General features: G+C 40.8%; 1 protein-coding gene across 2 annotated transcripts; it reads right to left on the reverse strand.

Moving 5' to 3' along the window:
- Nucleotides 1-826: 826 nt before the first annotated feature.
- Nucleotides 827-21,343, reverse strand: LOC124261800 (BRCA1-associated RING domain protein 1-like). 2 transcript variants are annotated; one of them, XM_046696166.1, is made up of 11 exons: nt 21,277-21,343; nt 13,969-14,025; nt 11,369-11,547; nt 9,436-10,469; nt 8,735-8,815; nt 7,374-7,546; nt 5,909-6,014; nt 4,819-4,948; nt 4,171-4,272; nt 2,603-2,724; nt 827-1,660 (listed from the first exon to the last, which is right to left on the reverse strand). In XM_046696166.1, the coding sequence occupies exons 1-11, from the start codon at nt 21,339-21,341 to the stop codon at nt 1,328-1,330; spliced, it is 2,382 nt and encodes a 793-aa protein (XP_046552122.1). In that variant the 5' UTR covers nt 21,342-21,343; the 3' UTR covers nt 827-1,327. The 2 variants fall into 2 exon arrangements, with proteins under 2 accessions (XP_046552122.1, XP_046552121.1); XM_046696165.1 differs by lacking the exon at nt 21,277-21,343 and adding an exon at nt 20,773-21,165.
- Between the last annotated feature and the right edge of the window lie 11 nt (nt 21,344-21,354).

The following is a 21,354-nucleotide window of genomic DNA, read 5'->3' on the forward strand; positions in this document are numbered from 1 at the left end:
TATCACTGCACATAAAGTCACACAGAGAAAATGCCAAGGTTAACCCAGGAAGAAAGAGAACAAGCAGTAGGGATAGTTGAATGGCTGACCCTCTTAGTTATTTCACTAAATGACTGAAATTTTTAGTCATTTCACGAAATGACTGATTTCACAATCTGACTGTAACATATATATGAAACTGTTTCATGATTTCTAATAAGCCGTATTATTTCAGTTTGGTTAATATTTTTAATGTACCTTACAAATTTCGGTATCCATGGTGATGCTGAAAGTTACTTCTGAATCATGAAAATGCTAAAGTTCAATAGAAAACATAAAGAAAAACAAACCAACATCCGGTTGCAAAGGAAAGGTTGATTTCATAGCTTCTCCTCATGTGGATATACTTATTTGTAAATAAAATGTGAATGTATCAAGCACATAAATTTGTCAAACAAAGATTATTAAGGAAAATCTTCCTTGGGTGACGCAGAAATTAACAAATTATTTATATATTACTTAATATAACAACACATATTTTCTTTCATGTGACTATATGTTCTGTCTGGGCATGGCAGATGAGCCATACATTGGAATCTGTCAAATCTGGACTCTGTGTAATCAGGTATTCTCAGTAATCCGAACTACTCTCTGAGTCACGGCAAACTTGTTCTTGATTCATCATTAAAGCTTGCTTTATAACCCGGACTCTTTCAATTACGGATTACAGACTAAACTAACAGTCCCGACAATCAACTTGCTATGAGAACAATGCTTTGTAATCCTGACATAGCTGACTAAAATAACAGTCCGTTGAATAAACATCTGTTACTTCTGTTCACAATGGTTAATGACTGAAAACATTGTATTACATGGAAATTTACAGAGGCAGAAGCAATTCATGTTAACAGACTTTTTCCAATGAAAGTATAAATAATATATTGAGCATAAATAAAAAACCAAAAAGAACGATTCAAGTTGTTGGTTGTCCTTAACAAAGGAAGGTAACTCATCGTGGCAGTCAACACGGTAATGGACAGTAGTTGTCTAATCTGGACCGCTTTACAATCCGAACAAATGTGTCGGTCCCAAGCCAGTCCGTAATAGACAGATTCCACTGTACTTGTAACTGCGTACTGATCTTGTAGATCACAGGGCACAGTTAAAATGGTGCATAAATGCATACTTTGTTCATAATATGTAGCTGATGATACACGTTTTGTACGTTTAACCGTATGGCAGCACTCTGAAAACAATTGAGTCTGTACCAGATAAACCAGTGATCAACAGCATGAGCATCAATCAAACAGAAATCAAAGAGTGTTAAACTCAACTCGCTCAATGTTGATCACATGACTGCTGGATCACAGAGTCGGAAAGAAGCAATGGAGTCCATTATCCAGTTGGCGGGTAGCACACACATCCGAGACAAGTTGATGGCAGGGTACGACACTCTCTTGTCATGAATGATAAACACACTGCAGTCCTTCAGGGCACTGGTGGACTCAGCGTGGTAGGGAACAGTTTGGTCGTAGTCATCGATATTCTGCAGCTTGGGTTCTCGTGAGATGATCTTCCCGCCAGCACTCTTGACCAGGGTCTGGAGGTCCTCCTTGTGAGGAGTGGGCTCGTGGAAACTTCCATAGAAGTAGAACTGGCAGCCATCAAATAAACCAGGCAGCTGGGAAACAAGATTATATTTATATTATTAGGTACTTCTGGTTATCGTTCACAATATGAAGATCAATAATCAGAGCTCACTGCTAAGTGATCAAGTGTAATCGTAAACCCCACAATAAAACTCGGGCAATAACGGGACACAATAATCACATTGTACAAATGAAATGGGATACAATAATAACATTGTACAATGAAAAGGGACACAATAATAACATTGTACAATGAAATAGGACACAATAATAACATTGTACAATGAAATGGGACACAATAATAACATTGTACAATGAAATGGGACACAATAATAACATTGTACAATGAAATGGGACACAATAATAACATTGTACAAATGAAATAGGCATCAATTAATACCATCAAGATGAACAAGGATACCTTACTGTTGAGGTACACACATAAGTATTGCAGGAAACTGTGTCAGTTGTTTATGTGTTGATTTAAAAAAATAAAATAAACACACTTTATAAAGTTTAATTTGAAGTGTCATTTTTAATGGATATCTGTTAGTCTCCCGAGCCCATCAATAAAGCGGATAAAAGCAGCCCTATTTTCCTTCCATCACTGTTATTAGGGAAGTGTTATTAGGGAAGATACAATGTGGCAGAGTCATGTTATAAAACTAAGATGGATCTGTGGGATAGAGGAGCAATATGTTTTGGTGCTCAAGAAATACAGTCATATCTAAAAATAAGAGTAGCTGTTAATTCAGTCACAGTAATCGACAGTCGAGTTATTTCTAAAATGCCTCTGCTGCACGAGTCTTGGCCAGGCAAACTGGTGGTTGACAGCATGAACACAGATCCACTTATCACAAATCAGCCATTTGCCACAAACAGCATCATTCCCTAGTCGTCAGCTATTCAGTTACTGGGGACAGCTTCTATTAATACAAAAAGCAGAGGGGACACAGGTGATGATATGTACTCACCTGCTGCCTCCTGTTCAGCCTGCCCTTGGTTGCGGCGTGGGAGTCGGGCTTAGTGCTGGGCCCCGGGACCTCAAAGGCCTCCTCACACACCTTCTGCTTGTATTCTAGACACAGGTCCAGCCCTGGAAGATCACAAACATATAACTCAATATGGAAGAATGCATGTGACAGGTTTGTATTCCCTGATCAGATCACCTAACAACACAGATAATGTATTACAATGTAGTCACTATGTTTAACCAACAAATCAAGACCTGGTCTAGTTAGAGTGAGTGAGTGAGGTTTTACGCTCCTTTTAGCAATATTTCAGCTATATCATGACATGGGATATTGCTGGAATATTGCTAAAAGCAGCGTAAAACCATACTCACTCACTCATGGGACACCAGAAATGGGCTTCACACATTGTACCCATGTGGGGAATTGAACACAGGTCTTAGGCGTGACAAGCGAAGCTTTCACCACGGGGCTACCCCACCTCCCTGATGTGATAATTCTCAGGACATCTCAGCACTTTCATTGTCTCACAAGTACAGGATGAAGCTACCTACAAGACGTACTCACCTTGCCATCAGCTGTACCTAGTACCATCATCAATAACAGGATATAATTTGTTAACATGAATTGATGAGCACAACAGTATAGCTTATTTCCCTGTGCACAGTTGTAAAGTAAAAATCCTAGTACGTTTTCAGCATATTTATTTCAGCCACCACTTTAGACAAGCAATATATTCTTCCAAATCTGGCACCGAAAACTTGCTTTGCTTGTTCTCAGGTATCATTTTAGAAGTTGATCAATAATGTCTTGCTTGACAACGGTATAAGAATCTATACCGAAATGTTGCATCATAATACAACAGAGAAGTTGTTATCTATAAAGTATGATACCTTTCTTGTTCTCAGTTGTTGATCTGTTACAGAATATATGAACTTCAAGTACATTTCAGTTACTTTTGATCAACATCAACAACTTTAATCACAAGACTTTAATCACTTATTTCATTTCAAGACATTGTACCCAGGTCTTTGCATTAAACCACTAGGCTACCCCACCGCCCCTGGTGAGTGAGTGAGTGAGTTTGGTTTTACGCCGCTTTAGCAATATTCCAGCAACATCACGGCAGGGGACACCATAAATGAGCTTCACACATTGTGCCCATGTGGGGATTCGAACCCGGGTTGTCAGCGTGACGAGCCGACGCTTTAACCATTAGGCTACCCCACCGCCCCCCGCTCCTGGTGAAGCCAAGCACTGTTTAAGGTTTGTATATGATACGGTTGGTTGGTTTGTGGCTTAACACCGCCCTTAACAATATTCCAGCTATATGGTAGTGGTCTGTAAATAATCGAGTCTGGACCAGACAAACCAGTGATCAACAGCATGAGCATCAATCTGTGCAACTGGGATGTGATGACATGTCAACCAAGTCAGTGAGTCTGACCACCGATCCTGATAGTCGCCTCTTACGACAAGCATGCCATTGTACTGGGTTGCTGAAGACCAATTCTAACCCGGATCTTCACGGGTCTTTTATATAATATGGAGATGTGTTGTGAAGTACATACACTCTACTGACAGGATCCACTTGCCACCAAGCACAGCATTCAGAAACTTGAGTGTACGGGGACACTGGCCTTGCCGATTACATGACGTGATCACATGGGTCACTGGAAACAACACAAATACTGGTGAAAATATCATAATATGCAACTGATAGTTCATTGCTTCTCATAGGTTGAACTGTCACTTGCACGACTTGACACAGCGCTGCATTAACCTCACAATGTGTTAACAATCCATGGACCCACTCAGCTAAAAACAGAATGGTAAACCCATAACAAACTTTTGATCCCACTTCTGTTGCAACTGCACATGGTGAGCATCACTAAGCTCATGATACTGATTCAGAGTTGCTTCCCTTTTCAAACAATGGCAGACGAGTTTGACAGATGGAAGCAAACTATAGTAATTTTAATCAAATTATTTTGCTATACAAGTTTTGTGTCATAAAGAAATACAGTTACTGATTTCACTTTCGGCCGATCCAAGTTTTAATGACTTTGGACAAGTGATATTCCCCTTCACCTCAGTGAATAAATATCACTTGTCCAGGTCGATAAATAAATGGATTAACCAAAAGTGAAGTCAAAGATTTTATAATGAGTAATACTCATCATGTCAGTTGCAATCTCATGCCAAATGAGTCCATTTACCTTCGGGGACAAACCGACCCACGACCTTAGCATGGAGCAGAGATGCACATTTGTGAAGAGTCCTGCCCTGATCCCGCGACAGCGCTGTACCCAGGAAGCAGAGTGGCAAGTATTCCTGTTCACACGGAGTCTGAAATAGAAATCTGCATAAAAAGGTTTTCAAGAGAATGATGAGTGAATGTTGTTGTATGCCGCAGTCTGAAATATTTTCAAAACTGTCCGTGTGGCAGGTAAACTGTTTCATCAAAACAAGAGTTGAGGTGAAATAGGGTTTAACGTCGTACTTAAGAATATTTCGCTCATATCACGACATACATGTGTGTGTATGTGCGGCTACTTGTACTAGCCCAGACTTAAAGCTGGTTTTATAGTGCTAGCTCACTGAGATACCATGCCGCAGTGAAGCATGAATACCCCACTCAGACACATTATACTGACTCCGAGCGGACCAGTCCTTGTTGTACCCATTAATGCTGAGCACCAGGCAGGGACCAACAAGTACCATATTTTTAACGTCTTTTGGTATGACGTGGCCGGGGATCAAACCCATTGACCTTCCACTCTCTGAGCAGACGCACCACTCACTACACCACAAAGGCGGTGACAACAAGAGCCAGCAGACATAACGGAACCACGGAACATGCTGAAAGTAAAGCAAGTTTATGTCATGGCATCATCTGCCATGATCATCTTCACCTCAGAAATCAGGGAATCAATGCAGCTGACAATTCACATATCTAATTCTTCCCAGCATGGATCATACTTGATGTCCTTGGCAGGCAAGTTGGGAATATATCGTAATTCTGTTCAAACTTGGGATTAATTTTTAAAGTTCTTGATACATTGAAACATTAAACATTAAACCCCTGATCAATAGAACTGTTACAAAACTGGGGCAAAACCAAGATTCAAACTCAAGGTCATAGGTGTTTGCACAAGGGATGCAACTCTGCACAGCAGCTTCCTGTGGCTAAGACGACTGCACCACCAGTGCCTCCTATGGGTACAAGCAAAAGAATTGATGAACTCTTATGACAAGCATATGCTGCTGCAGAGCACTTCTAACCCAGAATGCCACATCCCTACTGACCATAGGAACATCAGTCTGGCTTGGTCCAGCGGACACAGGTGTGTTCAGGGCCTGCCTCATCTCATCAGTTTGGGCCAAGTCCAGTGGGGTCTGCCCCTTCATGTTTCTGAAATAGTGAGAAAGTTGCGTTCTTTTTTTAACATTTTTTTAGGGGTATATTGTTGTTTTTTTATTGCTGCACTCAGCAATATAACGGGTATATTGCCGTATTCTGTAAATTTATAATCAAGTCAGGACAAGACAATCTAGTGATCAACATCATGAGCATTGATTTTTGCAGTTGGGATACGATGACATGTGTCAACCAAGTCAGCAAGCCTGACCATCCAATCCAGTTTGTCACCTCTTACGACAAGCATGGGTTGCTGAAGACCAATTCTAACCCGGATCTTCACCAGTTTAAGATTTTGACAGTATTTCAAATATATTATGGCAAGTCTGATTACTTTCGGAAGAATGCAACAAAGGTCATAGACAATTACCATCTAATGAATAAGTTGGGATAGGAGCTGACAAAACTAGGATCACGGTAAGTGGAAGCTGATGAACATGAACCAATGATATCTGACTGAGGGATACAACTCTGCACAATGAAACTTCAACACTTGGTTTAGATCACAAGGACTGACTGACTGAGTTTGGTTTTACGTCGCTTTTAGCACTATTCCAGCAACATCACGGCGGGGAACACCAGAAATGGGCTTCACACATTGTACCCTAGTGGGGATTCGAACCCGGGTCTTCGGCGTGACGAGCCAACGTTTTAACCACTAGGCCACCCCACCGCCCCAGATCACAAGGAACAGATATATCCTATTCATAAGTTTTAAAGTTACATCAGACCAAAATACTGAGAGAACTGAGAAAGCTCTTGACAATGCCTTGGGCAGTATTCCAGATGAATTTTCAGCTTGTTGAATTGAACCTGGACACAACAATCCAGTGATTCATATAGTGAAAGACAGTCCACACCAAGACTCCAAATCTGACCATCTAACGATCAGCATATATATTGCTACGAATCTGTTCTAACCAGGAATCCCCTCAGAACAGTGAATAAGAAACATGCATATGAACTTTTTCATTCGCTTGGGTCGGTGGGGTAACCTACTGGTTAAAGTGTTGCTCTTCACGCCGAAGACCTAGGTTTGATTCCCCACGTGGGTACAATATGTGAAACTTATTTCTGATGTCCCCCCTTGATATTGCTGTAATATTGCTAAAAGCAGCGTAAGAATTGTCTCATTAACTCTCAAATCACTTTGTTAAAACAAATGACACAGAAAAGGCATGAAGGTGAAGGTGAAAGCAAATGCACATCCAAATGTCAAGGTAGTCAGAGAAAAAAAGGATATGGTAACTTAAAGAAAGTAACTGACAAAATGTCATTTTCAATATGGCTGCTACGGCGACCATCTTTAACATGTGTTTAGAATTCTGTGAGCAGTGTGTTTATCTTACTAACCTGGTAGTAATGGAAGCTCCTCTGGACACCAGCAGCTTCACCACATCCAGTCTGTAGTTGTCAACAGCGTCGTGTAAAGGGGTGTCGTTGTCCATGCCTGGGATGTTGATCATGGCGCCGTGGTTCAACAACATCTCAGCTATGGCAGCATGGCCATGGTTACAACATTCATGCTGCAACATGTACATGACAAACACTCAAAGATTGTTTAGGACCATCTCGATGAAAAGCAATTGCAGATGTCATATGAAAAACATCGTCACCCAAGGAGCCAATAAAATAGAAAGAAAATGTATTTTCCAAGATCAAGCTTAGATAATACTTAACAAGGGTCAAATGTCAACAGTAGCAACTAGGAAATACACAATGCCATTTTTAGAAAGTGATCAAATGTAACAGATGTTATATTTGGGATTACACTTTCTTAGTAAAGTACAGATTCTAGTACTTGTTGGGTTGAGTCTCATCCGGGATTCCAACCCACACCCAGCCTGGTGCCTGACTCTGAGGGTGCGGGTTCGAATCCCGGATGGGACTCAACCCAACAAGTACTAGAATCTGTACTTTACTAAGAAAGTGTAATCCCAAATACAACATATGTTACACTGACTGACCGAGTTTGGTTTTACGCCGCTTTTAGCAATATTCCAGCAACATCACGGCCGGGGACACCAGAAATGGGCTTCACACATTGTGCCCATGTGGGGATTCGAACCCGGGTCTTCAGCGTGACGAGCCAACGCTTTAACCACTAGGCTACCCCACAGCCCCCACATATGTTACAGTACTAGCTAGGCAATCATGCAACTCTTTTGTGCTTCAGTTTTCTTGAAACAGAATGTTACATACATTGGTGTATCTTACACAGATTACTCAGAGACTGGTCCAGAAGATGATAAGGGAGCACTTCTTGGGTGAATACTGTATTGTGATTTCCCCAGAAAAGCGACATATCCCAGAATTTAACATATCCAAAACATTTTCACCTATGTGTTTTGTTTGTTGTTTAACGCCGCACTCAGCAATATTCCAGCTATATGGTGGTGGTCGGTAAATAATTGAGCCTGGACCAGACAATCCAGTGATCAACATCATGAGCAATTGGAAAATGATGATATGTGTCAAACAAGTCAGCAAGGCTGACCACCCGATCCCATTACTGACTGAGTTTGGTTTGATGCTATATGGTGGTGGTCCACTTTTAGCAATATTCCAGCAACATCACGGCAGGGGACACCAGAAATGGGCTTCACACATCCCATCCCATTAGTCGCCTCTGATGACAAGCATGGGTTGCTGAAGACTAAGTCTAACCCGGACCTTCACGCGTCCTATTTTCTCAATATAAATGAAGTAAGTACCAGTGGAGTCCAGCCTGCGTTGTCACGGACGTTGGGACCTGCACCAGATTCCAGCAATGTCATCACTCTGTCCACATCACCCTGCAACGTAGAGGGAGAAATAGTGGCTCAAGTATATTCCTTCTACACAGACAATGATGAAATTAAGTGCAGAAACTAGCTCTAGTAAAATTGAGTGAATAATGGAGACCTGTCTCTGCCTCCAAAGGGACCAGCCATAATTTATGGCTAGGGGGGCTAATTGATTTTATACATAACAATCACATTGTACACGCTTCTCCATAAAACTCACGCACGCACGCATGCACGCACGCACTCAAACACACACACACCAGCCATAAGTTATGAACAGTCCCTAATGAACAGGATGTTCAAAGGAGACAAAACTCTTTAAAACCAACTTTTAAACTTTGCTCATATATGTCTATTTTGTGTGATTCACAATACTAAAATGTCACTCACACGTATTTCCCTGGCACCACTATGGCTGTTGAGAACAATTATTTAAGTTAATAGTCAAAAATTTAAACTGTAACTATGTTTCAAGGATGCAACTTGAATAGTAATCACATATAAACATATAAGAGGACACATCCCAGAAGTTCTACTATCAACTTTAGACAAAACACACTCAGCTGGTAAAACATGTCAAGTTGCATCCACGCTTTTATGCTGCAGCTAGCTTTTAAAAAGGCACTGACCTTAATGGCTGCCACATGTAGTTGAGTCTCCCCACGAGCATTGAGCCTGGAGTGTCCTGTGTTTGACTCCACTAAGCTAGAATCCAGGTCCCTCTTCCCTTTCTTCCTTGGACTCTGCTGAAACACGGGTGAGGTCTTCTCCTTGCTCTTCACACACTTCCTTCCCCTCTTCCTCTGATCTGCAGACTGACCAGTCTCTCCTGACTCTGGCGTTCCGAAACTGGATGGTGAGCTTGGGTTAGAGGTCTGTTTATGAGGTCTTCCACGTCCATTTCTTGATTCCTTGGATGCTTTTCTGGCTGGACCTGATTTTCCTGGGTTACTGTTGGTTGTAACATTACTGTCAGTATCATCATCCATGTCTAAAAGTGGCAGTTCTTCGTCATCATAGTCATAGAACTGAGTCATTGTTGACTGATCTGCTGGTTTAACCTTTGTCTGTCTGCTGCTGCTTCTGCTGCCTTCTCTAACCGGTGTATGGACACCCTTCCTTGGCCGTCCTCTTTTCCGGCCACGCCCTGTCTCTCCAGCAAGAGTAGAGCCTCCACTTTCATCCACAGCTTCATCATACAAATGGGTCAAGGTCGTCTGCTCTGAAGGTGGAACGCCTCTCAGCTTCTTTTCAGACTCATTCCTATCTCCACGTCTGTTTCTGGAGACACTCCGGGAGTTCTCCACCTTCCCTTCAGCACCTCCATCCATCGTCTTCCCTCCACTATCCCCATCTTCCACAGGTGCATCTTGTGTCTTCCTTTGACCTCTCCTTGACCTGCTGCGACCTGACCTGGTCTCTCTGGTTCCGTCATCATCCCTCTGTTCTGTTTCCACGGACTGTCGCAATCTGGTTGGTTTGGACGTCTGTTTCTTTCTTCTCAGGCTCCTCCCGACATGAGATCCTGTTTCATCACTTAGAGTCTGATCCCCCCGACCTGTGACCTTGACCTTGTTGACAGATACTGTGGCTGTTGTGTTGGACAACAGCTTCAACTGCCAAGACTGTGGAGTGCTCTCTTGCAGATCTTGAATTGACTGGTCTGCCAAATAAAAATAAATAAGTACTGTATTTCCTCACTCACTCCTAGTGTATACAAAACTTAAGACACCATTAAAGACCTACAGTGGAATCTGTCAAATCCGGATTCTATGTAATCCAGTTTTTTCCATAATCAGGGTTACTCTCTGAGTCCCAGAATTTTTTTTCTTAATTTATCATTAAAGCTTGCTTTATAATGTATTTTGAAAAATACAGTTTTTCAAGACTAAAGGCTAAATTCAAGTGCGTTATCAAACATCATCTAGGCCATTTTTTGTTTGTTGTCAAAATGGTTCCACATCCAAACACACCATCAAAATATTCCCTGGTCCACACACCATGCAAACTTGTGTTTCAGAAATGATTACTTACCGACTATCTTACCACTGTTACAGACTAATCAACTGATGATGTCCTAATAGTGTTGGGAATTGCTTAAAATCTCATAATTGTTGATTGGTTTATTACAACTGATCAATCATCGAAAAAATTGGGTTTGCGTCATTAATGAAATTTGTTAATGGACATAAAAATAAGGAAAAAACATGTAGTTCTTTGGGGTTTGGGGCAAAATTTCACATCTTTAAAGGATGACTAGTATGTCAGGAACATAAATTTCTTGGAGTCTTTAAGATAAATTCAATCATGACTTGAAACGAGCTTGCAGTGCTTATGAAATATAACAGACAAAACCAACCTTGTGAAAAATATTGTTTATGAAAACAAGTGTTCCAGAATTGTTTGTGTTCGATTATGAGAAAACATGATCGATTGCTTGGTCGTTTAGTCACTACGACCAATCTTCGATTATTTCAATTAATCGGACCACCACTATGTCCTAATACATTATTTTGAGCACAAATTTATTTTATGGATTTATTTTACATGGTCATATTTTACCTGCATCCTGTGCAATGGTACCACTTCCGGTCTTGTCTTGATTACAGGTGAGAATCCGCCCCAGCTCCTTACAGAGGCTGACGAGGTTGGACAGCTGCCTGTTCACCTGTGCATCCTTCACATGGGCAGGTATCTGACAGGCAGGACAAACTGCACCCAGGAAGGATGTGCAACAATCGCTGTTAATAAACAAAACAGTATACTTGCTTCACTGACCAATGCAGTCTCAAAATATTAATTTGATAGTTGTTTCAGTCTCCATATATGACAGTCTAGCTATATGACAGCAGATTATCTGGACCAGACAATCCAGTGACAGGCATCATGAGGACTGATCTACACAACTGTGATGCCACTATTACCAAAACCAGTAAGTTGACTCGTAAGTTGTGTTGGGAATTGGTTAGAATCTTACAATTGATGATTGGTTCACTGCAACCGATCAATCATCAAAAATAATTGGTTAGCGTCATTTATGAAATTTTCCTGGCGATTTTTGTTTGCACAAAAACATAAAGAAAAAAACATGTAGTTCTTTTGCAAAATTTCACATCTTTTAAAGGATGACTATAGTTTGTTAGGAACATAAATTTTTTGGGGTCTTGAAGATAAATTCAATCATGAATTGGAACAAGCTTGTAGTGTTCATGAAATGTAACAGACAAAACCAACCTTGTGAAAAATATTGTTAATGCACAAAGTGTTCCAGAATTGTTTGTGTTCGATTATGAGAAACATGATCGATTGCTTGGTCGTTTAGTCACTGCGACTAATCTTCGATTATTTCAATTAATCGGACCACCACTACTCTTAAGACAGTCATGGATTGCTGAAGACCAGTTCTGTGCCAGATTTTCACAGAGTCAGTATACAGTTAAAGAGGTTATTCTTTCATGGTTATCATAAACTGCCTCTTACGAAAATCATGGGTTGCTGACAACTTGCTGAAGACCAGTTCTGTACCAGATTTTCACAGGATCAGTCTATAGTTATAGCAGTTACTATGGGTTGCTGAAGACAAATTCTATCTCAGATTTTCATAGGGTCAGTCTTCAGTTATATCGGGCATACTTTCATGGTTCCTATAAAACAAAAAGACATCAAATTCCAGCCTTATCAAGCAGGAATCACAATTTTTCAAGACTAATCTAATTATGCATGATGCATGAGATTTACACAGACTTTGGGCTAATATCTTTTGGCCTGTTTGTTGTAAAAAACATCATATTTCGAAATATTCCAGCAATATGCCGTCAGTCTGTAAATAACTGAGTCTGGACTAGACAATCCCTTGATCAATAGTATGAGCATTGATCTGTGCAATTGGACAGGCTAATATCAGCCTCAAGACACGTTTAGATAAAATGCCTGCCTTGCAACAGACTTCAAGCTCAATATTGACCTCTTAGCAGGCTTGTGGTAGTGAAGTGAGTGTGAGTGAGTGAGTTTAGTTTTACGCTGCTTTTAGCAATATTCCAGCAATATCATGACGGTTGACACCAGAAATGGGCTTCACACATTGTACCCATGTGGGAAATCGAACCCGGATGCTCAGCATGACAAGCGAATGTTTTAACCACTAGGCAACTCCACAAGACCTTTGCTGCTGAAGAAATACATCAAAGAGGGTAGTATAGGGAATGGGGGTTATATGACAGGCACCTCATGGCGTTATTTGTGGTCAAATAAACTCCCACCAATGGTGAAAAAAGGCATATTTTTGGTGGACCATCATTCGATGTCCCCATAATTCATTGGAGAATGTGCACTCCAGTTAGGGATAAGGAGGAACACAGGTATAAAACAACCCATGCCGGGAACCAAGCTATCACGAGAAGCCTATACCGAGATCTGATCTGGTAATATGTCTCTTTCGGGAGGCAAAGAAGAAGTACCATATATCACAAGACAGATATATGCAAATCCGAGGCAACTCCGAGACAACTTCCGACAAGACAGAGGTCTTCGAGAAGTGTCCCCATTTCTTCCTTTCCGACCAAGAGAAACAAATCCTCGAGCGATTGGGGCACACCTTCTACGAGCAGCACAGTTGCTCGAACTCTATTTGATGTGCATTCGTCAACCCATCAAAAACAGCCAAATAGTCAATGTGGTCTACCTCTACCCGCCCAATACACCCTTGAGATTCTTGTTTATCTTGAACTATGAAAAGTCTAAATCTTTCACATTCAAGACCGCCTCCGTGGTGTAGTGGTTAGAGCATCCTCCCGGAGAGTTGAAGGTTGCGGGTTCAAGCCCCGACCGCGTCATACCAAAAGACGTTAAAATATGGTACTTGTTGGTCCCTGCCTGGCGCTCGGCATTAATGGGTACAATAAGGACTGGTCGGCTCGGAGTCAGTATAATGTGTCTGAGTGGGGTATTCATGCTTCACTGCGGCATGGTATCTCAGTGGGCTAGCACTATAAAACCAGCTTAAGTCTGGGCTAGTACAAGCAGCTGCACATACACACACACGTCGTCATATGAGCGAAATATTCTCAAGCACGATGTTAAACCCAATTCCACCTCACCTCACCTCACACATTCAACAAGACATACCATCACTTAAATCAATTTGATATTCAATCATTTCTTACCGACAAAACAAATGATCGCAAGCACCTAGAGTACACAGGGTAGGATGCAGTTTTTTGCTGAAAAAAAAAGAAACAGAAAAAATTGCAAAACAGTATTGTTCAGACAGAAAAATCAATTGCTAAAATAGATATTATTTCAAACAAGCATTGTCACTAAGGTGACATAATCCCCCGCCGCAAATGATCAAATCAAACTTATAAAGTAATGAAAGTTTAAGATGAAGTTAAATGTCAACAAAAACATGACTAATAAACCTCTCTTGATATCTGGCTCTTTAGTTGTTCAAACACACACATATTTTCAAGACTGACTTTGACCTTGACATGAATGTCATAGTGTATGAAATATGCAAAACTAGTGCTAAAGAAATTGCTCATTGAAAAACATTCAAGAGAATTCTTAGAAGTCTATGAAGAAAATCCAGTGAACCGTTCTTAAAATATCTTGCTGACAATTCAGGTTAACATGCTGAAATCTTCAAAGTGTCGTCGTGACCCTAAAAATTATGTGAAGGTCACCAAAATTGACTGGGTCCTGGGCCTTCCCTAGATGAAGCTTGGTGTCAAATATGAAGAAATTCCAGTGAATATTTTTTGCGATATCTTGCTGACTATCTTAACATGCAATTTAACATGCTGAAATCTTCAAATTGTCTCTGTGACCTTGAAAATTAAGTGAAGGTCACCAAAATCGACTGGGCCCTGCACCTTCCCTGGATGAAGCTTGGTATCAAATATGAAGAAACTCCAGTAAATGGTTCTTGAAGTATCTTGCTGACCAGCATAACAAGTAGGTTAATATGCTGAAATCTTCAAAGTGTCTCTGTGACATTGAAAATTAAGTGAAGGTCACCAAAATTGACTGGGTCCTGGGCCTTACCCAGATAAAGCTTGGTGTTAAATATGAAGACAATCCAGGGAACGGTTCATGAGATAGCTTAACTTGCAGGTTTACATGCTGAAATCTTCAAAGTGTCGCCATGACCTTGAAAATTAAGTGAAGGTCACCAAAAGCGACTGGGCCCCGCGCCTTCCCTAGATAAAGCTTGGTATTGAATATGAAGAAAATCCAGCGAACAGTTCTTGATATAGCTTAACATGCAGGTAAAATGTTAAAGTCCCCTTGTGACCTTGAAATGAAGGTCAAGGTCACCAAACCTGAGTTGGACCTTTCTTATACTGTGATGAAACTAGGTACCAAATATGAAAAGAATCTAGCTAACGGTTCTTAAGATATTCCAATTTGTACGTACAGACGGAGCCTAATACTATATCCCCCGCTTCGCGTTAAACGCACGACGGGGGAAACTAATCTTTTATGACTGTACATGGTAAACATTAGGACTATTATCACGATAACAATTTCATTGGCCATAGTCCATTACTCAATGACAATATCTTGTTAACACACTTGTAAATATAGCCATTGATTTGAGGAAGGAAATGAAGCCTGTCTCTACCCAGTATAACCTTGATGCACCTGCTGCTCAGTCTAAAAGTGAGTTCTGGTATTGATGATTTAGAACATTGAAACAAAATTATTCTTGAACTGAAAAGATCCTTTGTCTTAGTTCCAGATTAAGTTTGTGTTCTTTGAACAGCAAAATATTAACATGCACTGGGTGAAAGTTGGTATTGATATGAGGGAGGGAGTGAGTGTGCATGGGATGGGATAATCCTAGGAATATTTTGGTGGGCAGGGGGAGCAATGCCCCACCAGGTTAATTTTAGGTGGGTCCATTTTTTAGATTTGGGTGTTTGAAGTTTTCAGTTAAATGTATTTACTTAATTTCTATGTTAAATAAACTGTTTTAATAAGCTCGTAATTTTTTTCTGTTACATGATCATTTACAATCATGAACGAAAGTGAAACCGAAAGTTACCAAATAAAAGATTTTTACAAAACACCCAGTTCCATGGGCTGAACTTATTACAACAACCAATCAGGGATATTATTGCATGTGGATTAAAACTGGTTCCCTTAAGAGTCTTTTGTGCGATTCTGGTGAACGATAACAATATTTATTGCATTATATTTACTTAGGCCTCACTTGTATTTTTTGGATGTAGCATTTTCAAATATTTTGTGTCCACAGGTCACAACCCAAATTTCTGTCAGCGGCAATTCATATTTTGATACGGAAATGCTCGCAGAAACGCATCCTAGGTTTATCCCTGAGTGTGAGTATGGAATTTCGCCACTTTTGGCAATATTCCAGGAACCAGACATGGGCTTCACACATTGTACTCATGTGGGGAATCAAAGCTGAGTCTTCGGCATGACGGGCAGACACTTTAACCACTTGGACATCCGACCGCCCCTGGTATTACACCGCTTTTAGCATTTTGCAGTTCAGGTTGGTCAACAGTCCGTTTGAGTCAGAACACCAGAAATGGGCTGCAAATTTTATCATTGTACAAAATTGGGATTCACCCCGCGACAGATAACAACTTTTGCGTTTTCAATGATGATAGTTTCTTAAACAACTATTTTGGTGGGATCCGGAAAATTTTCAAATATAAGAAAGCTGTTGGATATTAGTAAATGATAAACATGTGTACTATTTATATTAATGTGGCAATTTTGTACAATGATAAAATTTGCAATTCATCGGTCCGTTTCTGACTCAAATGGACTGTAGTGAAAGTTCTAAATGCTTAAATCAATGAAAGTAACAATTGTGAACACTAATTTTATTGTAGACTAACAACTAGTCTCTGAAAAAAAACATATTTTACAGAAGAAAAAGTCATAGTAAAAAAAATAAAAATAATGAAAAGGAGCTCTGACACTTCCTTTATTTTCAGACCTGAAGCTGTGGAAATCTAAACTTGCGACATTTTCTAGACTTGCGTGGGCTTGCTTCAGGATCTGCATGACAGACTACTTTTATTATCTTACCTCACACATAAATGTTGTTTTCTGATTGGCTGAGCGCTCTTCTATTATTTTCAATGTACCCCGCTGGGAATGCCAAACTCATTTGGTACTTCGTGGTAGTACTTCTTTATCTCGAATAACATTGAATCACGTATGATGTACGGAAAATACTGATGCTTTGCGAATGCAAATCGATGGAAAAGGGAGATAATTCTAAATCTGTTTTCTTGTCGTGTCGTCTGCAAAATCTAACGATGGCTACGAAAACATTTGCCTCGCATTCCAATGAAGAAATTTTGACAAAACGTTCAAATGTAGTCCCTGTGAATATCAAGAAGGGGAATTACACAGCGGTGACTTAACTAAGACAATACATGCGGGAAAAACAGCAAGATGCAAGATTCGAATCGTTTGATTCACACAGGTTGGCTGAAGAGTACGATCCGATACCCGGGCTTCAAACAGGTCAAAATTAACATTTAGGTGTTCGGTAAGATAAATACGTTGTTGACTGGTCCCTCGGGGCCCATGGGTTGATGTACCAATTGTGACCAGTGGACAACTTATAACGTAGACCTGCACTGTATGTTGTTGCTTAGTGCAGAACTCAGCAATATTCCAGCTCAATGACAGACTGCAGCTTATAAATATTCAAGTATTCATCTGACAATCCAGCAATTGACATCATTGGCATCAATATAGACAGTGGGACAGATTGGGATAGAATACTTTGACAATGGGCCATTTTCATGATTATCAGCCTTTTTCTGAATTTAGAATGGGCACTGCCCTTGTATCAATAGTAAACTTTAAATCTTAATGGGCCATTTCTTATTCTAAAGTGCAAAATGGCCCCTGCCTTTCCCAATCCCTGGTGGGGATACAATGCCATGCACACACAAAGCCAGCAAACCTCAGTATCTATCCATTTAGTAACCTTACAACAAAGTTAGGTCATGAATACACAATGCCATTAATAAAGTGGTCAAATGCAATATGCTATATTTCAAATTACTTTCTCAGTAAAGGACAGATTCTAGTCCTTTCGGCGTTGAGTCATCTGTGATTTAAACCCAATCGCATCACATACCTAATCATCACACAGAGTCAACATGGTCAACGATCTAACCCACTCAGCCACTACAACTTCCATCTATGAAATGTAAGTCTCAAAATTGGTAGTACAGATCATGTGAGTGAGTGAGTGAGTTTAGTTTAGTTTACGCCGCACTCAGCAATATTCCAGCTAAATGGCGGCGGTCTGTAAATAATCAAGTCTGGACCAGACAATCCAGTGATCAACATCATGAGCATTGATCTGTGCAATTGGGAACCGACGACATGTGTCAACCAAGCCAGCGAGTCTGACCACCCGATCCTGTCAGTCGCCTCTTACAACAAGCATGGGTTACTGAAGGTTCATTATAACCCAGACCTTCACGTGAGTGAGTGAGTGAGTGAGTGAGTGAGTGAGTGAGTGAGTGAGTGAGTGAGTGAGTGAGTGAGTGAGTGAGTGAGTGACTATTTTTTATGTCGCTTTTAGTAATATTCCAGCAATATCATGGCGAGGGACACCAGAAATGTTATGGATCATGTACTTTGCATTTGACTCTGATAAGGGATAAATTGGTACAGCTCCCATGGCCATGGGTTGGATCACTAACTTTGCACTGATTAGGTGCCTTACCCTGAGTGTGTGGGTTCGAATACCTGGTAACTGGTAACTCAAAACTCATCACAAAGTTTACAAGCACATCATGGGTGAAATTGGTTACAAGACATACCAGCCAGCCAGTGCCCTGTGATTTCACCATGGGTTGTTGGAATCACCAAATGTGCAAACGTGTGTGAGTCAGTGAATATGGTTTTATGCTGTTTTATAAATATCAATGTGGACAACACTGTGATGTGGGAATCAAACCTGGATCTTTGACTTGACGAGCGAATGCTTTAGCCACTAGGCTACCCCACCGGCCCAAATGTGCATAAACTCCTTTCAATGATCTGTCATCCCCAACCACAATGTCAATGAATAAGCCTAGCAATGTAAAGAGTCTTGACAATTTGTTAAACAGTAGTATACACAATGGGGCTACGGGACCAGGTTCCCCAAAGGACTCACTTTGTAAATTGAGTCCTTGGAAAGTCCCTAATCCCGTAGGCCCATTGTGTATACTACTACTGAGGTGTATGCAAAATCTGATGAAAATCGGTCGAACAGTTTCTGAAATATTGACTTTTAAGTGAGCGGGAAAAGATAAATGTCCAACTTTTTGTCGTAATTAAGTCTTAATGAATCTAATGAAGTCATCGAGAGTGTTCCCAATGCCATTTTGCTATAGCGCAACCCTCTGCCAAGATGCATGCAAAATTTCATGAAAATCGATCAAATAGTTTAGGAAATAATCACTTTTTAGTGAGCATGGGGTCGGTCTGGCGTGCTGCCATCTCGGTATCACCAAGCGAGCGCTGTGGGCGAGTTGCAGTGTGTGTGTGTCGGCTTGGCCTGTACAGCCGACTGGCTGGCTGGCTGGCAGTGTGTGTGTGTGTGTCTCTCTCCTCGGCTATTCACTTACAGCTCGCTGAGCTGGCTGGCCGGCTGGCTACGTTATGTTGATGTCCGCGAAACAATTTATTGTGAAGGCTTGTCGGGCCTGTTGCTTCCCTTGTTCTATGAATTTTTTTTTCTGGTTTTCGCAAATGACAGCGTTTTTATGAGACTTGGTCCGAATCTCTTGTTTCATTCTGTGATATTTTGCGATTTCTGAGAGCACCAACCTAAACTCTTCTTCGGAGATTTTAGAGTTGGTGAGCGCGGTGGAAATATGATCATCTATCGTGTTTAACTTCGCTTCGGCTAGAATTCTAATTTCGTCGTGTTTCAATGCTTTACGTTGCAGTCTGCGAGATACATACTTAAGGGTCAATCCCATCAACCCTGCCACTCCGGCTGTTATTTCGATGCCTAGCACCATGGGTGCGGCTACGATGGTGGATAATAACCTGATACCTGCTAGGCCTAATCCCATGCTGACTGAAATCAAAGTGCTGTCAATACCGTCCACGGAATTGACAGCCCTATGATATTTTTTCTGTAATGCGTATGGCGTTCACGTTCTAGTTGTTGTTTGATCTCGCATATCTGTCGCAAACGAAACCCATCTACGGTTTCCAGTGTTTTCGCCACTTCATCCACGACCGGGTACAGTCCCATTCTGTGTATATACTCTTTTTATAAAATAGTATTTAATTGGTCCTCAGTCAATGTTTGATGAATATACTTTAAGCTGATGAGGTACAAATTTTCGTATAAATAAATGGTCTGGAGTTCAATAAAATCCTTTTGAAAAATCATAATATTTAGGTTTGCAATGGGGGTTCTTCCTGATTGTATGCAAATACGATAACATTTTTGTTGATGGTGACCATGCCAGCGTATTTTTAACCCATGCAGAAGGTTTATATCTACTCCAGGGGCATCTCCAAAACATACTTCGATAATAAGAGTAGAACCTTGTATCACACTGATCCACGAGTCTGGCACATCAGTATATTTTAGTAAAATTAACGCTGCTTTTTTCTCATTGGGGACTAACATGTTAGCCGTTTGATCTGGTAATGGCGCTATGCTCGTCCACGTTAATCTTCCAGGATCAAACCTCCCCAGCAGTATCCCGTTATTTTTAGCGAGACGCCACCATCATTATTATCCATAAGATAGGGAGTGGTAAGGATAATATTGATGATCCAGTTCAACTGAGATTCAACAGCCCTTGCTGCTCTCTTTACAATCCTTAGGGTTAGGGTTAGGGTATGCCACCCTTTACAACCCTTAGGGTTAGAGTTTAGGGTTAGGGTATGCCACCCAAAACAGTGCTAATTAATCTGAAAAAGTGTGCCCGGAAAGTGCAGTACTCCCTTACCTCTTAGTTATGAGGCGACTCATAGGATCAACATGGTCAGGCTTGCTGAGTTTGTTAATGAACGTCATCCTGCCCAATATTAGATCCCAAAGCAAGCTAGCTGAATTCGAGGCTCTGGTGATATAGACGATAGCATTGCTTACTGGACATTTGTTCGGTGACAACTGATAAATGTTACCAGATGTACTGATACAATTTGTGTAATTTCCGTCGATCCAAACACTAGTAGTTGTTGTACATATTGAGCATGGCTTATCATGCTTAGCTGTAGAACACACTTGGATAGTGACCCTGATAGCAATGTTCATTGGGCCAACATTGGCCAACGTAGGCTCAATGCTGGCCAATGTTGGTCCAACATTGGCCCAACGGACATTGCTATCTGGGGAGTGTGATGCAAGGTATCACTGATTTCAGTGCCTCACATTTGACAAGAGAAAGGGAAGTGTTAATTCTTTTGTGAGTCTAGGAATTAACACTTTCTACAACGTTTTAACATTTTACCATTGTGTGCAAGACAGTGAAGTTTCCAAAACATCCAGAGCTTTCCGTGTTTTCGTATACGCCATGTTTTGGCGCCGC

Source organism: Haliotis rubra, unplaced genomic scaffold (genome assembly GCF_003918875.1).
Source record: "Haliotis rubra isolate DU_JTF1 unplaced genomic scaffold, ASM391887v1 Scf81, whole genome shotgun sequence".
In the NCBI taxonomy this organism is placed as follows: Eukaryota; Metazoa; Mollusca; class Gastropoda; order Lepetellida; family Haliotidae; genus Haliotis; species Haliotis rubra.